At 44.1% G+C, this 10,953-nt stretch overlaps 1 protein-coding gene across 1 annotated transcript; it reads right to left on the bottom strand.

Moving 5' to 3' along the window:
- Positions 1-3,187: 3,187 nt before the first annotated feature.
- Positions 3,188-4,503, bottom strand: LOC116979983 (extracellular superoxide dismutase [Cu-Zn]-like). Its single transcript, XM_033032034.1, has one exon. It carries the CDS (start codon positions 4,501-4,503, stop codon positions 3,763-3,765), a length of 741 nt encoding a protein of 246 aa, XP_032887925.1. The 3' UTR covers positions 3,188-3,762.
- Positions 4,504-10,953: the final 6,450 nt, after the last annotated feature.

Raw genomic sequence — 10,953 nt, 5'->3', positions numbered from 1 at the left:
TGTGGAAATATGTGAGGTTGTCAACTAGGAGGAAAAAATAAAATACAAATTACAATTCAAATGGAAAGAGACCACAACATATCATGGTGCATACATGAATAATCATGAAAAACATATGTAGTTAGAGTATGCAATTAGCAAATCCAATGGAATATTGACCTTTATGGAAACGGGTATGGAGGTTAAAGTAGGAAAGTTTTAGGCAACTTCTAGGATGTGAATGAGACTGCATGCATGTAAACGGCATCTCCATATTATGGAAGGGAATGCTTGCATTGGAGGCAGTGTATAGAAGGTTCACCAGATGAATACCTAGGATGAAGGCAATGTCAGATAAAGAAAATTTGATCAAGTTGGGCCTATTCACATGAAAGTGTAAAATAATGAGAGGTGATTTGATTGAAACATAAGAGATTCTGAGGGGGGTTGACAGACTGGGTGCTGAATGTTTCCTCCAGTGGGGATATCTAGAACCATTCTTTTGTCTCATACTTCTGTTTAATGCCTGGCCTTCATTCCAACTGTCTATCAAAACCTCCCTCACTTGTGTTCACCTATTCCCTGCCCAGCTTTGTCCTGCCTCTCCTCTCTCCCAGTTTCCTTTCTGCCACTCCTACAATCAATCTGAAGAAGGGTCCTGACCCCAAAGTGTCACCTATCCACATTCTCCTGACTTTGCTGAGTTACTCTGTCATTTTGTGTCTTTTCCAGAATACATCTGAGTGGTTGTCATAAAACTTACCAAGCAGTGTCCAGTGCGGAGAAATGTAACACACAGGCAATAGCATTGTACAGTCAAACATAGAGCATGTAGTTAGCTCTGTCTTCTACACAAGCATCTGTGGCACAAGCGCTGATATCTCTTAGCAAAGCTGATATTAGTGTCTTGCATCCACTGGCCTGTCTGTATTTTTTCATGGACTTTGTCGGGATGCAAATTAGGTTTCAGTCACATCGCAGACCTCCATGAATCTCGTGTCAGATTAACTAGTGTGAGCTGCAATTTCAAGACACTTTCAGAATTACATAGATTTTCTTCACTTTGCATAATTGACCACCTGCTTCCCCATCAGATCCTTAACCCATTCATTTAGCTGCGGAAGACCAATGCAACAAATATGCAGAAGATAGACACAAAATGCTGGAGTAACTCAGTGGGTCATTGAAGAAGGGTTCCAACCCGTTTTTTACTCCAGAGATGCTGCATGATCTGCTGAGTTACTCCAGCCTGTTGCCTATCTTCGGTATAAACCAGCATCTGCAGTTCCTTTCCTCACAACAAATTTGCAGACTGTGGTTACTCCTTCCAGAAATGTTTATACTAATAAAAATTAGTGACATGTATATAACATTGTGAGCCTCTGTGGATTGTGGAGCAGTATGTCTCTACAGACAACATAACTATCGCATCAGAAGGTTTAATCTCCCTGCCAGCACTGGATAACACATCTCCTTGATTAGACAACCTTTGATTAGTCCACCTGATTTAAATAATGTGTGTGTGTGTTTGTGTGTGAGTGTGAGTGTGAGCGTGAGTGTATGTGCATGTGTGCGTGTGCCTGTGAGTGTGTAGGGAATTAAGAGTTGGAGGTTATTTTTCAGAACCCTGATTTTTTTTATTCTGCCAATGTACTGCTGGTTCCGAGAAACTAAAAGGTCTCCAAAATATTGATAAACAATAATATGTGTACGCTAAAATTGCAAATAATTTGAAAATAATACAACTGCAAGAGGTAATATTTGTACAACTTAAGTAAATTGATATTGCATTTTTTTTGTAGAACAGTTGCAAAGCAAGTAATTATATTCGCGTTTCAAATGAATTAGTTGTGTTATTAAAGAAAGACACCGCAGCTAGTAGAAATTTACCCATATTTGAAAATCATGTCATTTTGATTTTTATTGCTTTAATCATTATTGATTACGAGAGTTAATGTTTCATAACTGCACAAAGCTGACTTTAACATCTGAATTAAGAGTTAACGCTGCTTTAGGAATTCTTCAGACGGTGACTGCATGGCCGCAGCTTATGAAATGTTTAACCGCATGGCAAGATGAATACCGAATATTTCACTAGCAATGGTTTTCAAGATCAGTCATTAGATTAGATTAATGTTTAGAGTTAAATGTTCGACACAGACATTGTGAAACGAAGGGCCTGTTCCTGTGCTAAAATGTTTTATGTTCAGCCATTATGTCTGATAAAACTCCCAGTCATGTTAAATAGCTACAAAGTAGAGTTAAAGGCCCAGGTTCCACGATTCCGTTAATTGCCAGAGAAATACATTACACAACCAAAATAATGATTGTGTTAGCAATTATACATTTACAGATTTACTTTGCTATTGTAGGGTGTATCTCGTTGGTTGAGGTACACAAGGGAACATTATCCCTAAAACCAATGTTAATTACTCAGTGAGTTAAAATTCAACATGTTCACAAGCTAAGAATAACTTGTCAGAGAAGTCTCTCATGCGATCTCGTAACTTAAATGAAAAGGCAAAGAATCGCTTAAGATAGAAACAAAAACTTTATTTGTTTACATTTCCATTTTCATGGTTAAGGCTAGATTACCAGAACAATCATCGTGGTTTAAGAAAGAATTGTGAAGCCTACATCTGGTATAAGTTTGTTAATGACTCTTGCAGCTGTGTTTTAGAAATAAACTTTCAGATACATGTGAGACAATGACGCCTCGTGACAAAAAAATGTAACTATTCAGCTGAATGTGTAGGGAGGAACTGCGGATGCTGGGTTAAACCGAAGTTAGACACAAAAAGGTGGAGTCAGCGGGTCACACACATCATCTCTGGAGAAATGAATAGGTGCGTTTCGGGTCGAGACCCTTCTTCAGACTAGAGTCAGGGGAAAGGGAAACGAGATATATAGACGGTGATGTAGAGAAATACAGAACAAATGAATAACATATATACAGAAAAGTAACCATGACAAAGGAAACGGGACATTGTCGGTACTCGTTCTTAGCTAATACACAGCTAACGACGGTATGTTTCATATATCACCGTCACATTCTTGCATATATTTCATTCATTTGATCTATATCAATCTACATCACCGTCTATATCTCTCGTTTCCCTTTCCCCTGATTCTCAGTCTGAAGAAGCGTCTCGACCCGAAACGTCACCTATTCCTATTCTCCAGAGATGCTGTCTGACCCGCTGAGTTACCCCATCATTTTGTGTCTATATTCGGCTGAATATCGTGAGACCCTATCTTGAATATGGACACTCGCGTCAGTGAGAACGCTGTAAATTTCCAACCAGTCATCTAATTACAATGGATTTCGGCTCATCGGCTGTTATCTATTGCGGGATTATTTCTGGATTAGGATTTTTTTTAATCCGAGAATAGTCTAACAGAAAATATCAATGAGACACAAGACTATCAGTAACGCCTGATACAATAAACGCAAGATATCAGGCGGTTTCACTTGTTGCTGTTAGCCGTCTAAATCTAATTACATTTAACACAGGCGATTTAAAACCACGTGGGAAATTCAAACAGCAAGGGTTAATATTCGGGTACTTCCGAAGACTGCAAAGGAAGAATTAGGTTTTTGTAACAAACCCATCTTTGCAATTGTTTGCCTAACCGTTACTTCTTCAAACATTATCGGCGTGCATGAGGGTGCACAGGCGCTATGTACTAAACTATTTGTCGCAGTGAAGGAAGGATGAACAGTGAGAAAGGATAACAGGTTGAATTGCCGAACTGATCGCCTGGCGTCGGAGACCCGCTGCCTCACATGTGGGGCTGCATTTCTTTCCAAAGGTCGCCGTTGCTGCGCAGGATGGTCCCACACGCCAGCCTCCTGCCTGAATTTCCCGTCTTCAGACTATCCTGGTTGCTGCCGAGCCCCAGGTCATCCTCCTTCTCGTGAAGCACCACGGCACGGCCGAGGATGGATTCAAGTCCGAACAGGTTGGCTTTGAGGTTGGGCAAATACTTCACGATCTTCCCGTCCAAGACTTCGAAATTGTTGAAGTCGCCGGGGTGCTGGGGGTGGTTGACATTTTGGGGATTGTAATGCGGTCCGGTGGAGGGACAGCTGCCGTTCACCACCCCGTACTGGTGGACATGCATGGCACGGAGGGACTTTGCAGCAGACAGCGGGAACCCCCTCAGGTTGACATAGGCTTGGAGTTTGCCTTGCGGGTAGCTCTGGGAGAACAGCACGAAACCGCTGACCGAGGGCAGGTCGGTGGCGAGGTCCGAGCTGGGCTTCATTTGACATATGGCGAAGACCTGGGTTGGGGACAATGAAGGTTTGAGCAGCTCGATCCAAACGTCCTTAGTTTGGTTCCTGATCCTATACAGCTGTTTGTTCAGATTCCCGTAAAAGCCGCCCATCTGAACCATGAGCGAACTGGCTAGGAGCAGCAGGTTGCTCATGGAACCATAAAGGCTGTTCAGATCTGTGACCAACGCTCCTCGCATTTCCCCAGCATCGATATTGGAGTAGGTGTAAATCAGAGCGCCCATGTGTGCAGCTGATCTCGAGTGATAACTCGAAGCAACTGATTGTGTTAGGAAGAGTTCCGGACATAAGAGTCGTGTTTGTTCCTGAAATTGGACACCCAGAGAGGAGGGGAAATTGGAGACTTATGCCAACTCCTATCCAATGCCACCAGCGCAATCCCCGCGCACCCGTTGCAGCGGTTTAGTGACTGGAGTCAGAGTCGTGGTGAACACTTCATGTAAGTTTCTCTTGAACTGGCACCGGTTTGCCAGTCAAGGGCTCAAATCGGTCGTCCGCCGGCAATCAATACAGCGGCCAGGTTGAGCGGCCAGGAGCAGCGGTTTGAGATAAATGGAAATTAAAAATCACCAAAAGGCAAACTCAATGTTTTTCTTTCTAGCAATGAGGAGCGATATCTTGGATGAGTTTTCTAGACTTTTCAGATAGGTCAATCGTGGTGAATCTGGTATCATGAAGGCAAAGTAACATGAACAAATTATATTAAAAATCAGTTTTATATTATTCCACACGAGGGGACATTCTGCCCATCGCCTCTATGCTGACTACCTGAGCATTACAATCAGTCCTATTCTCATCCTCATTTCCTTGTAAGCTATCTCTCAAAAGCCCATTAACCCTAATTCTTCTCCCTCTCTTTAATGTAAATAGCTCGTTTTAAGCTCCCCCCCCCCCCCCCCCGTCTAGTTTCAGTCAAAAATCACTGAGTCAAGCACGTGCAACTAATCTTTATTTTGACAAAACACAATTAGAGTTCCCACTACTGTACTTAACCACCGCGGGTTCGATCCTCGTTTCTGCCTGACCAAGCCCTCCAAGCCTTGCTCAAACAGAGACACTCCAGAAGGTCACGCAGTCCCAAACGTTCTCCCAGAAGATCGACACAGGACCTCGTGGGAGCGGACTTTTATAAGTCCCAAAACCTTGAGGGGCTCTTTACAGTCCAAGAACGGATATCAATTAACTCAGTACATGATAGACGTTTCCCCAACTCAATAATACAGTGACTAATACATTGTATTCAAACGGTGCTTCTCAAAGGAAATGAAAATCGCAACATGTGCCTTGATATGCAAGAAACCCAGGCAAGGTTCAATACTTAATCCAATCAAATACTAGCAAAGTGAAGCTTTGCAACATTATTTACAATGTGTACAAGACTAAGTGGGTCCCGTTGGGTCCCAGCATCACATGGGAGGGCTGATCCCCCAACGTAATATTCCACCTCTCCACCAATTCCAATATTGGCGGCCAGTGGGGGGGGGGGGGGGGGGGGGGGGGGGGCTTTCTGCAGCACTAGTATGGGTGTTGTGGGCTGAAGGGACTGCTTTCCAGAGGGCTAGTATGGACATTGTGGGCCGAATGGATTCTTGGGCTGGCGGCTCAGTCACTCAAGGCTGTTGCGCTGGCGGCTCAGTCACTCAAGGCTGTTGCGCTGGCGGCTCACTTACTCACGGCTGGTGGGCTCGCAGTTGACTCACGGCTATTCCTTGAAATTCCATTTCAAGCAGGATGCAAGGCCACCAAATTCAAATGCAGTTTCATACCATTTCAAGCAGGGTGCAAGGCAACAAAAGACAGCGAGTGGTGACCTCTCCCTCCCCCATCTTGCAGAGACTGAGCCACGCCCACTCTTCTGGGTTTTATAGTCCCTCCCCCCTCCCACCAGAAGGGGCGTGGCCTTCATGGCGTGATTAACAGGAGAGAATCTCAACATTTTTTAAACACTAATAACTCTTTTATTTTTCATCGATGGGAAAAATCCACGGCACCTGATGAGCGGAGGGGGACTCTGAGTAAGATAACCAAAAATCACAGCTGTACGTGGTAGCATTTTTAATAAAATCAATATAAAGCGCAAACAGGAAGTGGTCAAGATTAGACTTTTAATTATATAGAAGGCAAGGCAGCTTTAATTAGGCAAGGCAGCTTTAATTAGGCAAGGCAGCTTTAATTAGGCAAGCTAGCTTTAAATAGGCAACGCAGCTTTAATTAAGCAAGGCAACTTTAATTAGGCAAGGCAGCTTTAATTAGGCAAGGCAGTTTTAGCACTTTCAAACCACAGACCAAAGGCAAGGCAGCTTTAGCACTTTCAAACCAAAGGCAAGGCATCTTTAGCACGTTCAAACCAAAGGTAAGGCAGCTTTAGCACTTTCAAAACAAAGGCAAGGCAGCTTTAGCACTTTCAAACCAAAGGCAAGGCAGCTTTAGCACTTTCAAACCAAAGGGAAGGCAGCTTTAGCACTTTCAAACCAAAGGCAACACAGCTTTAGCACTTTCAAACCAAAGGCAACTCAGCTTTAGCACTTTCAAACCAAAACACACTTTTGCATTTTCAAACTACAATTTCAAACCACATTAAGGGCACTGACAGGTCGGTAAAACCACTCACAGTTTAGTTGACATGTGTTCAGTGTTATTCACAGTTTAGACTGAGAATTGCATCCTTAAAAAATTCTATAAGATTCGTCAAGCATGATTTCCCTTTCATAAATCCATGTTGACTTGGACTAATCCTTTTACTGCTATCCAAATGCCCCATTATTACCTCTTTAATAATTGACTCCAGCATCTTTCCCACCACCGAAGTCAGGCTAACTGGTCTGTAATTCCCCGTTTTCTCTCTCGCTCCTTTCTTGAAAAGTAGGATAACATTAGCTAACCTCCAATCCGCAGGAACTGATCCTGAATCTATTGAACATTGGAAAATCATCACAAATGCGTCCACTATTTCTAGAGCCACCTCCCTGAGGACCCTGGGATGCAGCCCATCAGGTCCAGGTGATTTATCATCCTTCAGTCCCATTAGTCTACTGTAAGTTATTAGGACAAATCCTCCAAAATTATGGAAGAACTCGGATAAGTAACTTAAAAAGACAGACTTGCTGGCTGCAAAGGGAAAAAAAACAATCCACAAAGAAAGAATCAGTTTCAAGTTTCAAACCTGTCTGGCCTGTGGACTTGGGCATCACACAACTATGCGAGTGGAGTGGGCAGGAAAGGCTGAGACGGAGATAACGAGATTATCTTGGAAACACAAAGGAAGGTACCGAGCCTCAGCAGACGGTGGTAAACAGGCCAGCAGCAAGCACAATCACCATCGTGGATGACCCATCCATCGGGACAATGGGAGCCCATCCAGGCGATGGGATAACGATCAGGCTGAGGGATCATGACATCAGCAAACCCCTTATCATCGGAAGCCTATTGTTCATGTCAGATCGAAACTGGGAATCATCAAAAGAACCCTTTTATCCAGAGGACCACCTGGGGATTTCAAAGGAAACTCAGGTATAAAAAGCCGGAGTCAAGCCAGAACTCGCTCTCTTTCTGCTCTGATGGACGGCTCATGAGCCTGCATCAACCTAGCTGTAAGTATCCCAGTGACCTGGTGAAGTTCCCGAAATAGGATAGAGGTTGAGAGAACAAGGGGAAAGGGGGAGTGTACTTGCAAGTAAAATTGTGTAAAGTAAGTTTTACGACGTGCCCGATAGTTTTCCTTCCATACTCTTAGTTTAAGGCATAAGTTTAGCCACGTATTATGCAGTGTTGGTGAGATTCGATTTCTCATTGTTTAATAAAGCCTGTAAATTTTAGACTTGCTTTGAGTCCGTCTTGGTTTCTGTTTTCTCTCATCAGCACACTCTGGTCAATTCAACCTTTTATCATATCCCACCATAATTCCGAGATCTAGAACCTAGGGGAATCCCTTTTGTTGTATTCTCTCTCTTGGAAACCGCTCGAGTGGAGTGGTGGCCGTTTGACCCTCCGACAAGGGAGAGAATAACTCGGGCAGTTGGGCCCGAAGTGGAGTAAAGGGAAACCAAACCCCTACACTACGTAATACTATTTCTCGCCTAACTAAAATTTCTTTCAGTTCCTCTCCCCCCTAGATCCTCTGTCCTCCAGTACATCTGGGAGATTGTTTGTGTCTTCCTTAGTGAAGACAGATCCGAAGTACCTATTCAACTCTTCTGCCATTTCTTTGTTGCCCATAATAATTTCACCCGTGTCTGCCTTCAAGGGACCCACATTTGACTTTGCTACTCTTTTTCCCTTAACATATCGAAAGAAGCTTTTACTGTCCTTCTTTATATTCCTGGCCAGCTTCCCTTCGTACTTCATCTTTTCAGCCCGTATTGCCCGTTTTGTTTCCTTCTGTTGTCCTATGAAAGTTTCCCAATCCTCTGGCTTCCGGCTACTCTTTGCTGTGTTATGCATCTTTTCTTTTAGTTTTATTCTATCCCTAACTTCTCTTGTCAGCCACGGTTGCCTCCTACTTCCTTTGAATCTTTCTTCCTTTTTGGAATGAAATGATCCTGCATCTTCCAGATTATGCCTAGAAATTCCTGCCATTGCTGTTCCACCGTCATTCCTGCCATTGCTGTTCCACCGTCGTTCCTGCCAGGATCCCTTTCTAGTCTACCTTGGCCAGCTCCCCTCTCGTGCCTTCATAGTCCACTTTGTTCAACTGCGTCACTGCCACTTCCGATTTAATGTTCTCCTTCTCAAATTTCAGATTAAAACTAATCATATTATGATCACTACCTCCAAGCGGTTCCTTTACCTCGAGTTCTCTTATCATATCTGGTTCATTGGACAACACTAAATCCAGAATTGCCTTTTCTCTGGTCGGCTCCATTACAAGCTGCTCTAAGAATCCATCTCGGAGGCATTCTACAAACTCTCTTTCTTGGGGTACTGAACCAACCTCCTGCAGCCACGTCTCAGTAATCCCCACAATGTCAAATCTACCAACCTCTAACTGAACCTCAAGCTCATCTACTTTACTTCTTATACTTCGCGCATTCATATACAATACTTTTAATTCCTTACGCATCTCAACTTTCACATCGATCCCTATTACACTTAGTCATACTCTCCTATCCCTTTGTGAGCTTCTTTTCCTGTTAATTCTGGGGTCATTAACCATCCCTCTACTCTCTTTCCCTTCAACTCCATCCTCGACTATCCCATTTGGCACCGCACCCCCCTTATTCAATTTAAAACCGCCTGTGTAGCAGTGGCAAACCTGCCTGCCAGAATGCTGGTCCCCCACCTGTTAAGATGCAATCCGTCCCTTTTGTACAGTTCCCCTTTACTCCAAAACAGTGATGTAAGAATCTAAATCCCTGCCCCCCTGCACCAGTTCCTCAGCCCCACATTCAGGTCCCGTATCTCCCTATTCCTGCTCTCGCCAGCACGAGGAACTGGAAACAAACCGGAGATAACAACCCTGGAGGTCCTGCTTTTCAGCACTTTTCCGAGCTCTCTAAAGTTACACTGCAGTATATTCATCCCTTTCTTTCCGACATCGTTTGTGCTGACATGCACTACCACTTCCGGCTGTTCACCTTCGCCCTTGAGGATTTTCTGTGCTCTCTCCGTGACATCCTGGATCCTGGCACCAGGAAGGCAGCACACCATCCTCGAATCTCGTCTGTTGCCGCAGAAACCCCTGTCCGTACCTCTCACAATGGAGTCTCCAACTACAATGGCGTTGCCTGACGTTGGCCTCTTTGGTTTTGGCTCAACAGCCCTTTTTGCTTCGCAAGCCAGTCCGCCGCTCAGTGTGATAACGTCGTCTCTCCCGAAAGCTTCTAAGTGGGTGAACCTGTTCACAAGAGGTGCAATACCCGGGAATGTTTACATTCCATGTTTCCCTCCCTTTCTCACCATCACCCATCTTCTCTCTTCCAGTACCTTAGGTGTAACAATCTTACTGTAGGACTTGTCGAGGAACGACTCAGTTTCTCGGACAAACCTGAGATCATCCACTTGCTTCTCCAGTTCCCCAACACGGTCCTTCAGGAGCTGTACCTGGATGCACTTCTCACATTTGTAGCAGCCAGAGGCACCAGCAGTGTCCTTGACCTCCCACATATTGCAAGCATCACACTGAATCAGCTTGCTTGACATCTCCTTCTTTCGTCTCTCCCTCTCCAGCATTTTGCAAAGCCTCCTCTCCTCAGCCTCCTCGCCAAAGTCTCTCGAGTCAAAGACTCACACTTTTCTCACAGGGCACTTCCCTCACAAGGCCGCTCCCTCACTGCTGCTCCCTAAGAGCCGTCTTGCACATATTGACTGCTAAATTGCCTGATTTACCAATTTACAAACCAAATTCCTCAGTTTTCAACTGTTTTCCCCCTCTGACACATCTAACTCTCTACTCAATTTTAGTGGCCTGGCATCTCCAATTTGGCCAGAATTAACATTCCTTCCTTTTATCATATATGATAAACCATCATTTATGGTAACCAAGTAGTCAGATAATCAGATAACCAGATATACATATGTGTGTATATTACATTCTCCGCCTATCAACAATCACACAACAATGATGTTTCTTCCCAGAATCTTGTCAAGCTTCCTGCGTTTTCGTGGGCATAGGTTCACAATTTCCGTCTGATGAGTCTTCACCTCCCGAGTTTTCATGGGCGCGAATTCTCTCCATC

The sequence above is a fragment of the Amblyraja radiata genome, chromosome 1 (genome assembly GCF_010909765.2).
Source record: "Amblyraja radiata isolate CabotCenter1 chromosome 1, sAmbRad1.1.pri, whole genome shotgun sequence".
Lineage (NCBI taxonomy): Eukaryota > Metazoa > Chordata > Chondrichthyes > Rajiformes > Rajidae > Amblyraja > Amblyraja radiata.
The sequence above is the reverse complement of the archived record's forward strand: the minus strand, read 5'-3'. Positions and strand labels throughout refer to the sequence as shown.

Excerpts from the sequence above, each read along its gene's own strand:
- LOC116979983 (XM_033032034.1), bottom strand. The coding sequence starts at position 4,503 with ATGGGCGCTCTGATTTACACCTACTCCAATATCGATGCTGGGGAAATG.